Source organism: Physeter macrocephalus, chromosome 14 (genome assembly GCF_002837175.3).
Source record: "Physeter macrocephalus isolate SW-GA chromosome 14, ASM283717v5, whole genome shotgun sequence".
NCBI classification, from domain to species: domain Eukaryota; kingdom Metazoa; phylum Chordata; class Mammalia; order Artiodactyla; family Physeteridae; genus Physeter; species Physeter macrocephalus.
This window is the reverse complement of record NC_041227.1, coordinates 116,102,070-116,123,355: the sequence shown is the minus strand read 5'-3', so window position 1 is coordinate 116,123,355 and position 21,286 is coordinate 116,102,070. Positions and strand designations below refer to the sequence as shown.

At 39.2% G+C, this 21,286-nt stretch overlaps 1 protein-coding gene and 1 long non-coding RNA gene across 2 annotated transcripts in view; one reads left to right on the top strand and one right to left on the bottom strand.

The window, feature by feature from the left end:
- Positions 1-21,239, bottom strand: part of LOC102979234 (uncharacterized) — a 37,336-nt gene extending 16,097 nt beyond the window's left edge. The window contains exons 1-3 of the long non-coding RNA XR_008619413.1: positions 21,106-21,239; positions 8,540-8,646; positions 2,048-2,135 (exon numbers count right to left, since the gene is read on the bottom strand). This is a non-coding gene — a long non-coding RNA (uncharacterized lncRNA). The remainder of the gene's footprint in view (positions 1-2,047; positions 2,136-8,539; positions 8,647-21,105) is intronic.
- KRT222 (keratin 222) lies at positions 7,421-14,523 on the top strand. The gene is made up of 6 exons (XM_007112491.1): positions 7,421-7,516; positions 10,826-10,954; positions 11,687-11,907; positions 13,499-13,575; positions 13,750-13,885; positions 14,295-14,523. Exons 1-6 carry the CDS (start codon positions 7,421-7,423, stop codon positions 14,521-14,523), a joined length of 888 nt encoding a protein of 295 aa, XP_007112553.1.
- Positions 21,240-21,286: the final 47 nt, after the last annotated feature.

The following is a 21,286-nucleotide window of genomic DNA, read 5'->3' as shown; positions in this document are numbered from 1 at the left end:
TCCTCCCGGACCGGGGCGCGAACCCGGTTCCCCTGCATCGGCAGGCGGACGCGCAACCACTGCGCCACCAGGGAAGCCCTAATTATATTCTTAATTGATGCATGAAACACAAGATTAAACCAGATCGTGTGAAGGCATGTTCCTGTGAGAAAAATCAGCAATATAACAAAAAGGGGACAAACGAGCAAAGTAAAGGCCTGTCACTTACAACAATTTTTTTAAAGTACAAAAAAATACATCTTTATTTGCTGATGAATTATGCATCTATAATCCTATTAAATGGCGTGATTGATTTAAAAAGAAATTCACAATATTTAAGCTGCTAAAGAAATTACACTTAATAAGCAAAATAATACCCAGGCTCTATGAGATTATCCCCCAAATTAAAAGATCAGTTAGACTGATATGTCTGTCTAAAGAAAAGAGATTTGTATTTACAAATGCCTGGAGGAGAAATCCACTTGATAGAAACTTGTGTCACCATCAGTTCTATCTGGTACACTTTTTTTTTTTTTTGGCTGCGTTGGATCCTCGTTGCTGTGAGAGGGCTTTCTCTAGTTGCGGGGAGCGGGGGCTACTCTTCGTTGTGGAGTGCCGGCTTCTCTGCAGTGGCTTCTCTTGTTGCGGATCATGGGCTCTAGGCATGCAGGCTTCAGTAGTTGTGTGTCGCGGGTTGCTCTGCTGCATGTAGGATCTTCCCGTACCAGGGCTCTAACCTGTGTCGCCTGCATTGGCAGGAGGATTCTTAACCACTGCGCCACCAGAGAAATCCCTCTGGTACACTTCTTAGAATAAAACCTGATCACAACATTTATGGGTAAGACAGGCAAAACACTAAATGGATTAGGATTCGGGACCCTCATATACAACAAAATTAGGTACTTGAATGGGTGCCCAAGTGCATTACATTACAAGGACATACAGGGACTTCCCTGTTGGCACAGTGGTTGAGAATCCGCCTGCCAATGCAGGGGACACAGGTTCGAGCGCTGGTCTGGGAAGATCCCACATGCCACGGAGCCACTAAGCCCATGTGCCACAACTACTGAGCCCGCATGCCGCAACTACTGAAGCCTGCATGCCTAGACATCGTGCTCCGGAACAAGAGAAGCCACCGCAATGAGAAGCCCGTGCACCTCAACGAAAAGTAGCCCCTGTTCACCACAACTAGAGAAAGCCACGTGCAGCAACAAAGACCCAACACAGCTAAAAATTAAATAAATAAATAAATAAATAGTACATACATATGTGTGCAAGTGCATTACATAAAAATATATTAATCTATTATTTTCCTTTCAAATATTTTTTCTTTTTTAAAGCAAAAATCCAATCTTAAGTACAAACAGGTTAGAAGAGATGCTATTTCCCCCAAAGGTTAATGCCAAAACCCCAACATATCACTCAGTAAAAATCCATCAAGATGAAGGATGGGTATGTGTCTGACTTGCTTGGCTTTATAAACACTAAAAACGTGGGGAGTGTAATGGTTTTGAACTACTTGTCTGTCTCCTGGTAGTTCATCACTGCCACTCCCACATCCTTCAAGCAAATACGTGACTCTGTGTTCATCGCCTCAGGGGAGAGTGAAGCAAAATCCTTGGTCTTAGAAGGAAGAGCACTCAGAGTCCAAACAAAACTTTTAGGAGAAGCATCATTCATTCTACACATATTTATTGTCTCCCATCTCAGGGCCAGCACAAAGCTAGAAAGTGATGAGAGAGCCATGAACATGATAGACAGGTCTTGGGGCTTATGTTCTAGAATAGAACCTTCAAGAATAGAAGAGCTTCCCCTGGACTGAAAGAAGAGGGGAGGAAGGAGGAGTGAAGAGACAGGGGCAGGGGTGGGTTCCCAAGAGAGGAGCCCCGGGTCCCGCTTCTGAGTCAGAGCCGCTGCAAAGCAGCAAAACGCGAAGTAAGTTTGGGGACCTGATGGCTTAAGAGCAAGGCACACTGCTTCTTAGATTGTGGCCCCAGGAAAGGGACAAGATCCAAATAGGTTATGGTTGATCAGTGTGTCTAGGCAGATGGAGCCACAAACCACCTACCTGATATTTCCATGCCAGCGGCACACTGAAGCAGCAGAATGGTTCTTAAGCCCTCAAGCAGGGAAGTATGGAAGCGAGAAGCTGGAGGCTGTAAGGGCAAATACAAATTCAAACTAAGAGGCTAAATCCTCCCTGTTGAAATAAGGTAAGACACACACACACACACACACACACACACACACACACACACACACTTCCTTTTCTTAGAGCATTTACTTTAGAAACCTTTTAAATGTAAATTCTTTCTCTGTCTCTTTGAAATGTAAGTGAACTTAAAAGTGAAACAAGCCTTTGGCCAGCTTTACAACCTAGGAATATCTTTCTCAGGGACCTGGGAACCATACTTTGGAATGTAGACATCCAAGGAAAATAGCACCCCGTCTCCCAGTTTCTGTGGGAAGGTAGGAGCCTCTCTCCAAAACTACTTCCTATTACAAGAAGTGTAATTTTCCTTCATGTGAAGGCTGTTAGTGAACACAGATGGTGACCCCAATTACCAGGTAAAGTTACCAGATGAACTGTCTGTGACAAATGGTGCTGTCAAGTCCTCTTACAGGAGGACTAGTTATGGTTTCTCTTGAGAACTGGGACGTAATGGGCTCTAGAAGGGGAAGATCTCCCTCTGTCTTTGCACCTCCTAGTGATTCCCAGGATGCGCATCACATTCTAATGTAATGCTTATCCAATAGCAAAAGTGTTTTCTTTCTCTACTACCTTTGTGGAGAGAATTTCTGGGTAGGGAGATTTTGTTGTTAATGTTTTCCCCAACAATGCAAATGGGACAAGTGGGAAGAACAGAGACTGACTCAGTGAACCCAGACTTGGACAGATGACATCAAAGATGATATGGGACCCCATAGGCACAACTGCAGAATTTCCCCCAAACTTAGATGCAACGTTTTGGAGAAAAGGCGGGAAGCCCAATTGATGAAATTTAATTACATATCCTGTACAGCATGGGAGCTCAAGACAAAGACTAATTAGTTATAGAAAAATACAGCAATGTATCTGTCCTGTCTATCTGAATCTATGGACTCAGATTTGCACCAACTATGGCAAAAACTGGGACTTGCCAATGTTTAACTTCAGGAGCCTTATTTCAGACACGTGTACTAACAGCCCATTTCTTCTGGGTGAAGCATAGAGGGAAGAGAGCAGAAGAAAGCCTAACATTTGTAACAGTAATTCTCAAACTTTGCTGCACATTAGACCCACCTGGGGAATGTTTAAAACTCTGATGGGGGCTGCGGGGCGGGACCTGGATGGGGCGGGGCCAAGAGGGGCGGGGCAAGGAGGAAAAGGACGCCCAAGCAACATCCTGTGTTGATTAAATCAGAATCTCTGGGAGGGAGACGCGGCCATCAGTAGCTTTTAAAGTTCCCCAGATGAGTTCCTTGTGCGGCAAGTCTGAGAAGCAGTGATTTAAAGTGGTCCTTCGCACACTTTAGTGTGCACACAAATCACCTAGAGATCTTCTTAAAATGCAGATTCCGACCTAGTAGGTCTGGGGCGGGGCCTGAGAGTCTGCTTTCTAACAAGCGCTCACTCTAAGTAACAAGGATTGCAGGGCCTCTATTATGTGCTCAGTGTTTTACTTCTGATTACTAAGAAGTTAGTTACCTAGCAGTTATGCTGGAAAGAGTAGGCTCTGGAGTCAGACTGCCTGGCTTTGGATCTTGGCTCTGCACTTTATTGGACTTCAGTATCTTCACCTATAAAATGAGGATGATGATAATGGTACCTACCTATGCTCGTAGGAGTAATAGTATGAGGAGTGTATCATTAGTCTCATTTTACAAATGAGGAAAGTGAAGTTCAAAGAGCATCAGCACACCTTGCTAGTAATTGGCAGGCAGAGGCTTGACCCCAGATCTTTTCCCTTTAAAGGGTCTAGATTGAATTTAATCTAATTACCCTCCCTCTTCCTGTTTCTGATCATGGAACCACCCACGTTCTAGTCGCAGAGAGTGTGACCCTGTATCATCTCTGCCCTCCCCTCCTCTTCCCTTCATAATCAGTTGCCACTTTTGCTAAAACTCACTGATTTCATGCATGCTCCCCTTTCCTCTATGCCCATGGCATTACTCAAACCCAGTTTCCAATGATCGTCCAGCCAGAACTTCAAAAATAGCTTTACGTCTCCTGTTTCTTTTCGTAAACACTGGTTCTCTAATTGGTGTCCTTACTCTGAAATTCTCTGCACTACTCCCCAATTAATCTGACCCGGTCTGGGAGGATCCCACATGCCGCGGAGCGGCTGGGCCCGTGAGCCATGGCCGCTGAGCCTGCGCGTCCGGAGCCTGTGCTCCGCAACGGGAGAGGCCACAGCAGAGGGAGGCCCGCATACCACAAAAAACAAACAAACAAACAAACAAAAAAATCTGACCACGTGACTCCTCGTTTCATAAACCAGCAATGATTCTCCATCTCTTCCCCCCACAATATGCCCCAAAAGGTCACCTCTCCTCTTCAGAACTCTTTTAGCAATTTGTCTGCACCCAACACACCTCTGTGCAAACAGTAGCCATCTGATAACTGAATGAATGAATGAATGGCCTTCAGTCTTGAATTCTAACTCCAAAGGGTCTGGGGGCTCCCTCTCATGAATGTCCCTAGAGCTTGTGTTCTCAACCACAGCATTTTGGCCATTGTGAGGTATGTTATAATTAATTTGTTTCTATTAATAAAATACATTTTCAAATGATTTACTTTTCTAATAACTAGAGTGGGTTCAAGATGATCCCTATAAGAAGTGTGGGGGTCCCTGCTTATTTGCACTCTGTTATGATTTCTGAAGCATAAAGAACAGTGTGTAACTATAGCTAATGCACTGAGAATTGCATGGATCCTGCAGTTTTATTTATGCCACAGCCTTTAATGGATATTATTACTGATTTCTTTAATAAAGGACAGTATTTTTTAAAGTAAATTAGCAGTATTTTTCCTTGAAAAGTGACATTTGAGATCTTGAATTAATTAACTTCATTACTCACATGCTTGTAGAATATCTTTCTAAATACTCCTCCTCCCTCTCCCCTCATTAAAAAAAAAAAAAATCTGGCGCTATTTCCTTTAATCTAGTACTCATGTGGAATGTTCCAGACATGGAACTCTCATTTGTGTGGGCCAGCAGGGCCCAAATATTAGAGTTGCAGTGTTTAACACAGTAGCCACTAGTCCCATGGCTACTGAGCACTTTAAACGTGGCTCATCCAAATTGAGATGGGCATAAAAATACACACTGGATTTCAAAGACAGTATCAAAAATAAAGGATGTAAAATATCTCATTAATAATTTATATGGAGGGAATTCCCTAGCAGTCCAGTGGTTAGGACTCAGCGCTTTCACTGCTGGGGCCCGGGTTCAATCCCTGGTGGGGGAACTAAGATTCCGCAAGCTGTGCGGCGTGGCCAAAAAAAACACAAATTTATACTGATGACATGATATATCTCAGATATATAAAATATCATATTAAAATTCATTTCACTTGTTTCTATCTTTTGATATGACAACTAGAAAGTTTAAATTACACATGTGGTTTGCATTTGTGGCTTGCATTCTATTTCTATCGAAAGCACTGCTATAGGGTAGACATGCCCGAGAGGCTTGTTTCAGATGCAGATTGCCAGGCCTGCCCTCCAGGGAATCTAGTTCAGCTCTCTGTATTTTAGGCAGAGATCAACAGGAGCTAGATAAAGCAACAAGAGTTTAATTCTTTCCTGATTCTCCTCCCACTATCAATGCCTGATTCTCTTCCTATTTCTCAGTTGCACTTACCAAAAAAAGAGAATCAGTTTGTCCTAAATAATCATAAGTGATGCTCTTCATTCAGAGCTTTTGGGTCAGGCTACCTCATAAGTCTCTGACCTACAGATTGTTTATCCTTCGGTCAAGTGTCCAGCCCAGGCCAATCCATTGTGACCAGTGGGGAGGGTGGAGGAGGCGTGGGTCAAATGAAACAGAGTACAAGAATGACCTGGAAACTCGCCTCTCAGCAGGGGCTCTGGTCAGCCAGCTTTCTTTGGAGGCGACTGTGGGAATGCCCAGCACAGATTGGACTGGCCAGTAGTGAGTTAATTCAGAAATTAAAAGAGCATGATACACATTCAGAGGCCCTGTGAGCCCTAGAGCCAAAGATTGATTATTTCCTGAACTACACTCCAGATACACTTTCAGCCAAGCCACTCTACAAATAACAACAGTATCTCAAAAATATTTTGAGTCACACAGCCAGCTTGCCAGGCTAAACAAGGAATTTAGGTGGGGAGAGACATAATGCAGGGGCAGATGGGACAATATTTGGAATACAGCCAAGGAGTCAAAGTTCCAGTGCCAAGGATGCCATTACATCACCATACGTCCTTGGGAAAGATGCCCTAACCCCTTCTACCTCAGGCTTGTCATCTTTACAGGTTACAAAATGACAGGGATTGTGACTACTGAATGGAATGACAGCTGTAAAGGTGCTTTTTAAAGTTAGAAGAGCTGCACAAATGTTATATTTACAAGTAGGAGCTGTCATTAACTCTGTTTACTCATGAAGGAGTAACCCCACAATACATCTTACCTCAATGAACACATCCTGCTCAGGGACCATCTGATTGTATTTCTTCAACCTTATTAAAACGTTGGAAATGTTAACTGTCAGCTCTCATACTCTGTTAGCACTTATTTACAGCCATAGCTTCATCTGTAATGTATCTTCAGGAATTCACCACAATATGTCAAAGCCTGCCGTCAGACCAGCAGCCCACCATGAGCCACGCAGCATGTATTTAAGAGAAATACTGTCAGTCAGTCCTGCGGCTGATGACAACTGTCAGCTGAATCTGATGGTAGCTTTTTCCAATAACTGTCAGAATATTCAAGGTTTACAACATATTCTAATGCCCTCCCACAGCATTTCTGTGTAAATTATCCGAATGGTGAGGAAAGCCATAAAAGGAAAGCTTAGTTACCATGTTTTGAGCCTAGATTTATTTCCATGCAATATCTTGGGAAAACAAAATACAATTTTCTTTATGTTATGCCCCGTTTCCTTTCCACAAGCTAAATTAACTTTCCCCCCCAAATGGGCTCAGTTTTAGAGAACCAATTCAAGAATACTGAGACTGTTTTTATTTTTCTGTTACTTTACAGAGAGCCTGACACGTCTACTAGATCAACAACAACAGGAGAAAAGGGTTTATCAAATATTTGCATAATTGATTAGAAACCCGGGATATCCGTGGCTTCCGGGGAAAAAAAGGAGCTCTGTATCTTTAAGGCTCCATGGAGCTGTCTCTGCGCGCGATGCAGACAGAGCAGGTTCTGCGGCAGAGACTCATCCTATCGATAAGGTTCTGATAGCCAAGGTGGAGGATGGGAAAAGAATGGAGCTGTCCCAGCTACTCAATGAGATCAGGGCAAACTATGAAAAGCTCCTCACCAGAAATCAGATAGAGACCGTGCTCTCAACAAGGATCCAGGTAATGATTTCATACAGACAGGCATCTTCCAGGATAAGGAGACAATCCATGTCTATCCAATTCCTGTCCCGGCCTCTCTGAGGTACAGTATTTCCTTTTCAATGCAGCATATACTGGGGAAGGAATTTAGGTTTTACTGCAAAGTGACTGGGCTACAGGGGGAAAGGCTGTGATTATTACTGTTAAATAACCATTAAATGAATGTTGATTGATACATTTGATTTTTATATAAATCATGAGGTTACTATCATTAACAAAACATGGAATCAACATACAATAAAATGGTGCACTCTAATCTCTTTTAGACCTCCTACAGGAAGGAACATTTCAGATACCCTTCGAAGCTATTATGGAGTTATTTATAGAGATAATATAAATAACATCTTTAAAATGACAAGCTTTATAGTTAGATTTATTAGCTTCCACACTTTGCAAGATAAAACTAAGTAAAATATTTCTAAAAGGTTTCTATCATTTTTTTAATGAGTTCAATTTTATACCAGATTGTTATAAATAGAAATCATCTGAGTATGTGAACATGGCATTCAGAAACAATGATATAAATTGGGACAATCAAAATTGCCAAATCGAAAATGACTTTCTACTTCAATTACAGGTTTTTGCTTTTGTACTAAAAGATGAGAAATGTTTATTTCTAATACTAAGCATGCAATATTTAAGTATTTTTTAAAAAGAGAGTCAAGTTAAATAAAAGCTAAATCCTAATTTCATAGACTTACTTTGTTTTAAAGTGACAATCACCTTTAGTAATAAATTAAGGTCTCATCTCTAAACAAATGAATAAACAACTCTTTTAGAAACAAAGATTCAGAAATTCAGGGATTTTTTTTTTTTTTTTTTTTTTTTTTTTTTTAGTTTACCTATCATATCTGAGTACAAGTTCTATTCCAAGCACCCAAACACAGCAAAGAGTTTACTTAAGAACATACCCAAAAGGGAAAAAATATTGCTGGGAAATCATAGGACATTGCTGCATGCAATTCATTTTTAGTAACAACATACATTTAACTTCTGGGTAACATTTTCAGTCTTCATAAAGAATTATCAGCGTCACAGATGAAGCAAATTCACTGGGATATTTGATTGAAGTGTTGGAATAGTTCACTCACCTTTTACAAAGAGAAGAAAACAATTAACAGATGACAATTTCTAAAAATTATAAGCCAAATAAACATTTTATTTTGCAATAATAGGAATACAAGTTATTTAGTTTACAAGTCATTATGCTGAAATGAATAAAGTGAAAAAGCAAGACTACAGTAAGTTTTGTTTCATCTTCTTAACATAAAACTAGGGGATTTTTTTTCAAAGAATTTAGAAAATCAACTGGAATAAATTCAAGGAAGCCTGATTACTTACCTGTTACAAAATAAACATAAGCTATTTTAGTTATTTACTGCTGTATAACAAACCACTCCAGAACTTGGTGGATTAAAACAATTGTATTGTCTTTCACGATGCTGTGGGTTGACTGGGTTCAGTGGGGGCTATTCTTCTGCTGCACACGACATTGGCTAGGACTTCAGTCATCTTGGGGCAAAACTAGGTTGGGACATCCAAGGTGGCTCACTCCTGTGTCTGGCACCTTGGCAGGGCATTTCTGGAAGGCTGGCTCAGCTGAGACAACTGGGCCTGTTTCTCTCCATCTGGCCTCTCTACATGACCTCTCCAACAGGGTATCCAGATCTCTTACATGTTGGCCCAGAGCTCCCAAAATCATAGGAGTGGAAGTCATCAGGGTCATCTCATCTAAGGCTTAGGCCTAGAACTGGCACTTCAGCTATATTCTACTGGCTAAAACAAGACACATGTTATCCCAGATTCCGTGTGGAAGAGGACCAAACAAGGACATGAATCTGGGGAGGTGTGATTCATTGGGAGCCATCTTCGGAATCTAGCTACCACACAAGCCTAGCTGCCAGCTCCTCACTCAACATCCAAGAGACCAGCATTTTTATGCTCTTCTATTTCCAAAATTCTTGTCATCCTCTTTTGTAGTTGCTCTGATATGTGTTGCTGCTTGGCTCTGCCAACTTAACACTAAGAATAAGTGATACAACAAACCAAAAGAAATGAATGAATTTTGTTGTCTAATACCTTGCGCTAAACTTTATTGACTTTCATTTAATCCAATATTTCCTTTTAAAAAAAATCTATTGTACCACCAAATTAAATTTTTTACATTTTAAAATGCATTTTTATATACACATTAAGAAGTTCTAATTTTTGCCTCAAAATACTTCAATCAATTCCATACATTGCTCCTACCGTACTTGGGGCCAAATGTTGAGAATTCTGTCAAAAGATACTTTCATTTAATCCCAACATCAGCATAAGAACACTTAAAGCTGACTATAAAATAATCCACTTGTTATTTAATATAAGAACATTTAGAAAACAGTCTTTAAAGAAGTCATTTCTGCTACCACCTTGGATATCCAAAATTAAAATTAACATGCCTTCTAAAAAAGGTAAATCAACAATGGGTTCTCTTAATACAGAAGTCTATTATAGAATCTCTAATGCCTATGATAACTTAACTCTCTAAATGATTCATAATATACTTTCTAGCAGTATTGTAAATTATCCTGTAAATTATTGTAAAGTATCCTGTCCATATACCCAGTCCCAGAAATGATCGATTTAGGATATATAGCTGTTTATCTGCTTTTATGAAGCAGCCTACAAGAAAATATGGGGGAGTGGGTAGCAGCTAATTTTCTTTCTTTCTTCCTTAATGATGCCATAAACAATAGAAAGTTAAGAATCAGAGGTCTCAGGACTTCCCTGGCAGTCCAGTGGTTAAGACTTCGCCTTCCAGTTCAGGGGGTGCGGGTTCAATCCCTGGTTGGGGAGCTAAGATCCCACATGCCTTGCGGCCAAAAATCCAAAACAGAAAACAGAAGCAATATTGTAACAAATTCAATAAAGCTTTTAAAAAATGGTCCACATCAAAAAATTAAAAAAAAAAAAAGAATCAGAGGTCTCAAACTTAGGTCCTGCAAACTTACTTCTCATTAAATGTATTTTTCTACATTTCATAGACTGTCACGGTAGGAAAAGAATTTTGAGGTTCATTTTACATCCTAGAAAACTGAGGCTAAGAGTGCAATTGACTCGCTCATGAATTTAATTAATTAGTAACTGAGCACCAAGCAGAACACACATTGGTAATTTAAAAATTTAAAGAAAAAACTATTAGATTCCTATACTATTTTTCTATAACTGCTTTTAAATGTCTCATTTTCAAGAGTGCTTTTGATGTTGTTGTTGTTGTCTTTCTTCTAGTTGGAGGAAGATCTAAGCAAAAAAATGGACAAAGATGAAGAGGCTTTAAAGGCAGCTCAAGCAGAACTCAAGGAAGCCCGACGCCAGTGGCATCACCTGCAAGTGGAAATTGAATCTCTCCATGCTGTGGTGAGAATAATCTCAAAAGCAACTGGCCCATTGAATCCCCAGATGTTATCTGATTAAGAGAAGGAAAGGAATAATGTCCATTACTGGCCAGTGAGAAACTGAAAATCAGACCACTGAATTCCATCCATGGACCTAGTTCAACTACCGCCCTGCCTCCATCATGGCAATAACTATTATCAATTCACTCAAGGTTTATTCACACCTTTAAAAATGAAATAACCCTCGCTTATCACCCTGGGGTTCTCTAATTGTTAGAGTAGGGGAATAGAGCCTTTGTCATTATCCAAAGTCGTAACAGTGGGGAGTCTTTTATCCATACCACTGAGAATTCTAATAGAAAAATATTTAAACACTTTCTGAAAATGCCTTTTATAAGCAGTCTGCTCTGGCTTTGATATTTAATATTCTATATTTTTCAATATTTAAGAAATCAAATAAATTAGGGTGATAATAAACTAATCACACTGCAGATTTTTTTTTTTTTTTTTTGGCCATAAGAATTATCACAGGATTCCTTTGAAGTAAGCTCTCTAGCTGTAAATAGAAAATACAGCTTTTTAAAATTTGGGTCATACCTAAAGCTGTAAGGAAACACCTCTTGCATAAGGGCTGTACAATTATTGCAACCTTTTTAAGAAAGGAGAGAACTCAATAGAACAAAGACATTGCAAATCAGATTTCAGAAACACAGTTAGTTTCCCTGATTCACTGATGAAGATCTGTATAAAACAGGAAAGGGGCCTTGAAAACTCCCTACACGCCAGTGAACAACATTACCAGATGCAGCTGCAAGACCTAGAGGCAGTGATTGAAGGACTAGAAAAAGAGCTACAGGAAGTAAGGCGCGGCATTGAAAAGCAGCTTCAAGAGCATGAAATGCTCCTCAACACGAAGATGAGGCTAGAACAAGAAATCGCAACTTATCGCCGCCTCCTAGAAAAGGAAGAAATCAGGTACCTAATTCCATACAGTGAATGACCAGAAATACAGAGCCACTTATGTCACTGAGATAGAGAAATTAAATCTAAAACCCATCATCACCAAGGCATGCTCACGGAGTTCCTACCACACGACAGGATTAGTAGGCACTGCAAAAAATACGTGGGAGAACTATTTCCAGCCTCCCAAAATTATGAACAGACTAGCCAAAGTCAGGGACATTAGCTACAGGAAAGGGCACAGAAAGCCTAGAACAAAATGTAAACAATTCTCCATCGCTACAAAAATGACCTTCCTTAACTTTCTCACTTTCCTTGCCATTCACCCCTTTTAGAATTAGTCAGTGCCTTCTATGGACCACCCACAAAGAAAGTTTGAAAAATTCACACATTGCCACATTCCCCCTCCCACAAGGGCCCACTCCCAACACACATCAAACACCAAAATAATAATAACCATTATTATAACCATAATAATAATAATAATGTTATTATTACTATTATAGTACAACCACAGAAAGCAATGTTGTTCTGAGTACATGATTTGAAAGATTTCCAGATATCCTGGTAATGAAAGGTATCAAAAGAGGAATTCTTATTAATTCACATAATTTCATAATCTGCAATCACTTATAAGGTCATATGGCTCTGAGCACAGCACAATGTACAATTTTCCATGTTCCCATAAAAAGAAAACCTTTATTCCTGCTTACTTCAGAATTCTGAGTCCTCTATAAAACTGGATGAAACTACTTTCACCTATAATAAGTCTCGACATTTACTAAATCTTTGAAAAACATAAATTGAATTAAAAACATGCCACTTACTAGCTAAGTGATGCTGGGAAAGTTACTGAATCTCTCTGTTCCTCAGTTTTCTCATCTATAAAATGGGAATAATATTGCCTACCTCAAAATTGCTGAGGATTAAATGAATTGTAAAGTGCTTACAACAGTGCTATGTAAATATATATATATATAGCTATATACATATAATTTATTAATTATGAAATAAAATGGTTGTAAATTTTATTTAATGCCTAATCATTCAAGATGTTGATAAAGTGGTCTTTAACATTCCTTTAATACAATTTTTAAAATTTTATCATGCTATATTTAAGATACACAGGTATCTTAAATTTATTTAAGATAAATATACAAAGTATCAAGAAAAATATAATGAACTCCCATGTTTAAGAAGTGAAACATTTACAATGTTATTGAAGTCCCCCCCAAACCCCACCCCCAGCACCTAAACCACACCCCCACCAATCTCATTCTCCTCCCTCAGTCTAACCTGGCTCCCAGATCTGATGCTTATGTCTCATTAGCCTCATTATATATCCCTAAGCAAAATGTGAAATTGTTTTGCATGTTTTTTAACCTTGATAAAATTAGCTACAATGTATCTTTCTTTCCCCACTCAATGTTATACTTGGGAGATTGTTCCCTACAGATAGAGTATACCCTTAGTTCACTAATTTTCACTGCTAAGTAGTATTTCCTTTGTATGACTATGCTACAATTTATCCATTCTCTTATTTGTGAGCATTTGTTTCAATTACATGCTGATAAAATGTTGCTCCTATAATTCTTCCCAATTTCAGATATTATGGTTGCATCCAAGGTGGGAAAAAAGAACAAAAACCTACCACAAGTAGAGTTGGTTTTGTTTTACCTTCAGGTGAGTTTCTGATATAAGTTAACTAACTTCAAAAGTGAAGTGCCATTTATAGGGATTACAAATAAATACTCTAAAGTAGCAAAAACAAGCAATATTTCAATGAAGTTTGACATACAAATTGTGAACGGTACTTCAACATTGTAATTTAATATTTCATAAATAATATTTTCACAGCCATTATAAATGAAATATCTTTTTCAACAAAAGTCCCACAGAAGTATGAGAACGAAAAAGTGGAAACAGTGACCAAACAAGCAATATTAAATGGAAATGTCGTGAAAGAAAGCACTGAAGCTCATGGCACTATTCAGTAAGTAAAAAATTTTGACTAACAGTGAACATATGCCAAAAAAATTAACTTCAATTGAGTAATCTCAGCAATCTTTGAACGTTTCCAAACATAATTTTATATATTGTGATTTTTAACCTGACATGAATAAATATACATAAACAAAAACTCAGATGAAGTACTCTATCCTTAATTGACCATTTTTCCAAAAATATAACCAAAACATGAGAATTCCATAGAATCAGTTAGAAATTTTATTCATATGATTTTTAAAGACTATAATAAATGCCACAATGTAAATTATAAATTATAATTTAAAATGTAAATATAAATTACATTTCTTGATTTATTTTTCATATACAATACATATTACATGTTTTTTACTATAGCCATACTTCTTCATATAGAAAGATTTATTTTATCATTTCAGGACAGAGAAAGTGGATGAAGTTATTAAAGAATGGGAAGGTTCCTTCTTTAAAGATAACCCTCGATTAAGGAAAAAATCTGTTTCTCTTCGATTCGATCTTCATTTAGCAGCCACTGATGAAGGGTGCTTACAGACTAAGCAGGATAATCTACCAGATATAGAGGTCAGGCTTATCATGAGAAGATCATGCAGTATCCCCTCTATCAAACCTCCATCAGCAGCTAATTAATCCAAAGACAGTATTTGACTTGATGTGAAAATGACATTAGGTTGGACCAAGGTAGGCCTGCTGACGACCTTCTGTCCCAAAATGTAAGTTACTAAGTATGTATGTTATGACCAATGTATGACTCTTCAGAAAAAAAAAGGGGGGGGGGGACAAAATGTCTCTGAATCTAATTATAGGCGTATTTTTTTGGACAGAGGGAGCTTAAAGTCAGAAATTTAGTACAGTTCCTATTTTATTTATTCTCCAAATAGTCTTCTTTTTCCCTTGAAATTTTTATCAGAGACTGTAAGCATTAAGATGGTTTAGTTAAGCCTTTGAAATTTCACTCAGTGGCTGAACATTCTAAGGAAAAGGAAATAGTCTGTTTAAATATGATTGTATTATGTTAAGAACCACACTGAGTTATTCATCATTATTCCATGACTGGCTATATCTAAAAAGATTTTTCTACTTAAAAAAAGAAAGCAATTATAAATGAACCTTTAAAGAGGACTATTCACTTAACCAAATGTTTTCCTTTTGAGATAATAATTTGCCCAGGTAGAAAAATAACAGTTATTTTCTGCAAGATGTTTCGAACAAACTATAGAAAACACCTCAGGGCTAATTTGATGATTAAATTAATCTTCATCTGAAAGCTTTTTGTAATCATTATCTGATTTCCAGAGAGTTAACTTTATTCTAAGAACTTTAAAGGTTGTGTCCTCCCCCACAAAAAAATCAGAAGTCCAGCTGCACAAAAAGAACATGAAAGCTAGTTACTCCAATTACTAGAACAGTTAATCCAACCTCTCACCATCCCAACTTTTCCATCTGTAAAGTTAAATGTGATTAATTTGAGTCTCTGATGCAAGCATTAAAGATACTATATAAAGTATTATAAATATTTCTTGCGAACATTTATGTGAATTAAGATAACAGTATTGTTATCTAAGCTAAGAGTATTTGCAGGATTTATGTTTTTAAATTGTTCAAACTCTAATAAATATGGCTAGAAAATATATTTGTGAGTAAGTCAAGTATTGTTGCAAAGTTTTTTAAACGATCTAATTTGTTTAATACAGGTATATTTAAAGACCTTAAATAATAAATACCTGTTTTAAAACATTAGAAATTTATAGGCTATCAATTTTTTTCTAAGCAGAAAAAAACACTGAGTACAACTCACCATACTTTTTTCCCAGCTAAAGTGTCATCTAAGGGCTACAGCTGTTAGCATATTAATACAGCCTTTACAACTCTCCCTCTCTCTTTCTCTCTCTTCTTTCTTTCAACCAAAAAAAAAAAAAAAAAAAGTATATTTTAACCAGAAGAAAATTATGTTAAATAATCTTTAACATAATACAGGGGATCACATTTAAATTTTCTTTTGATTACTTCAGATTTCTTTTAGCCTGGCTTATTCTGTTTAGTGAAAGGGATGATTTTGTTTTGTCAAGGATACAACAGCATGTTAAGTGCTTATTCTTGCATAAGCATCTGACCTAAAATACATCCTACACATAAAAATGTTTTCATTCAATATTAGTTAAATGCTACTAACTTTATTAAAGCTTTGGAAATGCAATCATATAAGCTATTGTACTAAAGTTACTGTACTAAGTAACAGTATCATAAATAAAGAAATATATCTAGTGTAATCTATACGCCATGTCGAAAACTTAGTTCTGGGCATCATGAATGTAACTGCTTGTTATAGTAATTCCACTATGCAGCTATTGTGTGTATTACATGTACATTTTAAAATACAGTACTTGAATTTATAACAGAGTTTTATTTGCTTTGGGTCATTTTAAATTGGGATATGAATTTACCAAAGTAAATGATACCACTACAATAAAAAAAAATTGAAACATGAACTACAAACCTGCATTGTATTTGAGTTTGATATATTGTTTTGAGTTTAATTGTTCCAATATTGTTAGCTCAATTGGGGGATGAAGTAAACTGTAACCAAGGTGCACAAAAGCACAAATTTTTTTTTTTTTTTTTTTTTTTTTTGCGGTACGCAGGCCTCTCACTGTTGTGGCCTCTCCCGTTGCGGAGCACAGGCTCCGGACGCGCAGGCCCAGCGGCCACGGCTCACGGGCCCAGCCGCTCCGCGGCACGTGGGATCTTCCCGGACCGGGGCACGAACCCGTGTCCCCTGCATCGGAAGGCGGACTCCCAACCACTGCGCCACCAGGGAAGCCCTAAAAGCACAATTTCTATACTTTTTTTAACAACAGAAAAATTAAGAAGAGTATATTCTAATAAATGGTATATTCTAATTAAAAAATAAAAATAATCCCATGATCCTGGGAAAAGTATAATAACGGCAGAGCCACCATTTGCAGAGTGTCCACTCTGCTCCTGGCCCTGTACTCAGCAACTTCGTACACAATCTCTAATTCTGACAACAATCCCACAGATGAATAATATTATCCTCACTGGATGGATGAATAGAAATTAATATTCTTCAATCTCTCTGAAATGGTTCAAATGCACCCTTCCATAACAAAATACAAAAGTAAATAATAATTCCAGTTACCAACAATTGCAGGATATCAGCCCTGGGACTGTCAGTAATGACCCATGTAACCAGAAAGGAATCACTTAAATTCCCTAGGCCTCAATTTTCACACCTGAAAATTAAGAGAAAAATGTTGGTTGATCAGAACTCCTACCCTGCCTACCTCACAGGAATGTTTGAAATAATATACATGTGAAAATATTTGGCAAAGCACTACTCAAATATACAGTACTATTTGGATGAAAATGGTCACTGGGAGAGAAGAATTTGTGAGGGCAATTATAGCTGACGATGAGTAAGTAATAGTTCAAACATAACAGGTAAAGAGAATTTTTTAAATTCTTCAATTACTACCAGAAGAGTTATTCTTTCCCAGTGAGTTACCCAATTTGAACTGTTCTACCATGATAGTTTAAAGTACAAAATGTTCTCCAAAGTAAAAAAAAAAAAAGTTTAAAATAATTTGAAAGTTTCCAATGGAATCATGTTATGGTACATGGGCCAAAAAATAACCTTCAGTTAAAAAATATGCATACACACATTACTCAAACTAGCAACCCATGAAATGAAAAGAAAGTCTGTGCACAGGGTAGAATTTGGTTCTACATTTGTAAGTTATGGCCATCATGTACACATAGATTGCCAACATTCATGGGCACAGTACAAAGAAACATTTTGAAATAAGGTGTATGTGCAAACCAGTACAAGCCTTTTCCAGTTTCCCTCACCCATTTAGACCCTAGACCAGGACTGGCAAACTTTGTAAAAGCCCACATAGCAATTATTTTAGGTTTTTCACGCCATACAATCCCTGTAGCAACTATACAATTCGGCCCTTACAGTTGAAAGCAGCTGCTACATAAATAATATGTAAATAAGTGGGCATGGCTGTGTCCTAATAAACCTACAAAAACAGGAGGCAGCCCAGTCCTGGCCTGCACCTGCAGTTTGCTGTCACCTGCCCTGGACCCTCAAATAAGGCCCGTGGATGACACACCATACCCCAAGTTCTCCAGGACCATTCTGTTTTCAAACACTTTCATCGTTTTCCGCACCATGTGTCAAAGTTCATGTCCCAAATCCCCAGGTATTTTGAAGGTAACGCAGAAGGCTGTAAAAACAAACCATACTTTGTCGAAGTCTACAGAACATCGTGAATCACTCAGACCTGGAAATCTTCTGGGCTTCAATATTTCACAACAATTTCTAGTGATAGCAAGTGAATAGCCATAACTTCTGCCTTCACGGAAACGGCTGAGAAAACTAACTTATTTCACCATTTTTCCTACAGCCAGAATTTTTTTTTTAATATCCAGACTTTATAAGCTATTTGGCTCAGACAGAGTTCTGTTCTCCCTTTCCCTATTTTAAGGGGGAAAAAATCCATTGAAAAAAGCTTCATTAGAACAAACTGCAGACAAATTGCGTGGTTCAGTGTTCGGTTCAAAATCTTTTTTGAGTCACAGAACTCTTTGGAAATCTGTTAAACTCCAAACCCTCTATCTGGGGGTTAAAAAAAAAAGCATCTAAAAATTGTGTACAATTTTAAAGCATTATAAAGGAATAAACCTCCTAGAACCAATTCACACAGACTACTAGGTGTCCAAGGACTATGGGTTTTTCCTTGTTCTCTCCCATTTTCTCCTCTTTCTTCCTTCGCAGTCATGGTTCTCATTCTATCCCTAATTGTCTCCCTCCCAGCTTCTTCCCACACTACTATACAAAGAAATCAAAGAGACATGGGCTTCAATCCCAGCTTAATCACTTACTAGTTTTGACTTCCCTGCTTGGAGGCGGGGAAGAAGAATCTCAAGGAAATATGAGCAGTGTCAGAGAGGAAAGCAGGCCAAGTTCCTGAATCTTGCTGCCAGAAAGAAAACTAAACTACTTGGTCCTAAGACTATCACTGTGGTTTACCATAAGGCGCCTGCGAGGGCTCCCAACGACTTCACAGTTACATATAGCTGAACAGTCCTGTTAATGATGCATACCATGTTTTCCAGGAATAATCACCATTCCAAAAGTCTGTCCTGCAGTTCCCATAAATATCCCTGTCCATGAAAGATCATATGTGCTGATGTTTGCTTGGAGAAAAATCAACAGCAATTCAGTGTAAGTTGAATCCACTCTTCAGTCTTAATCTCTAGGGCTTTCTCTCTTATATCTTCCCTATATTCCTCCTTTCTTAATTTTGCAAATCTTCGGAGCACAGAAGGAGCCAAAGGAAAGAAAATGAGATAGCCATTCATTTATCCACTCCACAAATATGAGCACCTAAATGGGCACTGTTCCAGATGTCGAAAGCCCCCCTCCCTCAAGGAGCTTTCATCCTGATACGAAGAAAAAGACAACAAAATAAGCACATAACAAATAGAGTATGTTAGGTGGTGATAAATACTGTAGAAAAAAAACAAAGCACAAACCATGAATAGCATGGAGGTTGGGGAATGAGATGCAGTTTTAAATAGCTCAGTAAAAACCTACTGAGAAGGTGACATCTGAGTAAAGACCAGGAGGTGAGAAAGTGTATCAGTGTCACTACTCCTCCGAGATCCCCTCCTTTCCTTTTCCACCATTTTTGTACCACTCTGTTCGCACTACAGTGTGCTTTGTTCCTAACACTCAGCACCTTTTCTGCGGAAGACTGCCTAGAGATGACACAACCCAGCACCTGCCCTGGCACCGCACTTGCCCAGTCCCCCACCATGAAAGCCAGAGAAAGAAGGTACTGGGCTTCCCTGCTGAGGCATTCGTGTATCTTACATTAATCCATATCTCTGATGCATGCATATATATATATTTTTTCAGCAAGTTTGGGAAGTTTTCTGTCATTTCTTTTAACATTCTTTCTGCTTTTTGCGGTTTTTTTTTTTTTTTTTTTTTTTTTGCTCTTCTATGTGGCTTGCAGGATTTTAGTTCCCCGACCAGGGATGAACCCGGGCCCCCTGCAGTGGAAGCATGGAGTCCTAACCACTGGACCGCCAGAGAATTCCCTGATGCTTATATATTTTTAAAAAGCAATTTCGGGTACATTATCTCAAGCACCACTCAGGCCCCCCATTATCCTTTGATGAGCTCCTTTTTAGTCTTTCCCTTTAACATGCTCTTCAACTTCACTAATCTCTAATCATGAGTATAAAAATATTGTAGGTGTAAGAACTGGACAGTGGGTTCAGCTGGACGGCTTTGCTGACTTCTAGAGATGCCCTAGCCTCTGCTGGCACACCCAGGATGATGGCTAAGGGCAGCCGGAGAATTCAGTCAGTCACCCTAAATGTCAACACTGTTTTCAAGTAATTTCAGATCCTTCTCGCTCCACAGTGTCCCACATCGGTCAGGTGTTTATATATCCAAGGAGAAGCTCCTATCTAGTAAACCAACGTAGTCATGATTTAGTGGAAAGAGCCCTGGACTAGACCAGAACCTGCCTCAATACACATTTACTGAGCATCTAACAACGGGTCAAGCCCTTACTGGGCACGGGCGATACGAAGATGACCAATGCAGATGACTGAACCTTTGCTTTCATGGCTCTCATATTGCAATGAAAATGACAAACAGTCCGCTTTCAGGTAAACACCATAATAAAGTTATCAAAGAATCTTGGGAGTTCAGAGGAAGGATTAAGGGGGGAAGGGGAAAGTTCCAGGAGGGCATCACAATTTGAGCTGGATCCGGAAGGACAGATGAGTTTAAGCTGAAAAGTGAAGGACAGTCGTTCCCGGTGGAGAGAACCGAATGAGCCAAGGCGCGTTGGGACACAGACCCTTGCCCGGCGTTGCAAGAGCACACAACCTGGGGCAAGAGGATTAACATCTCCGGCCCTTGGCTCAGAAACCTGTGGCAGTTACCCTAGCCTCGCGCTTGGGAAAACTGGAAAGGTCCGTGCTGCTTTCGCCAAGGCTCCTGCCCTGCCGTTAAGGCAGGAAGCCCTGGGAGGCGCGCGGGAGGGCAGAAACTGCGAACCGCGCGCTCCACGCCTGCATCCTCGGCTTACTGAAGTATACACTCCAGCTCCCAGGGAAAGAGTAAAGAAAAAGACCGGAAGGAAAGAAAGAAAAAAAACAAACCCTCGGAGGCGGGGACGTGCGCGGCCAGAGTCCGGCCGGAGTGGCGCGCGGGCCTCGCGGCCACAGTGGTTCCGGGGCTAGTTGCCGGCGCGCTTCCCGCTGCCTTCCGGCCCCGCGCGGGGAAGCTGAGGCCGCGCTCCCACCTCCCTTCGGCGCAGCCTCGCACCTCCCGCCGCGTCAC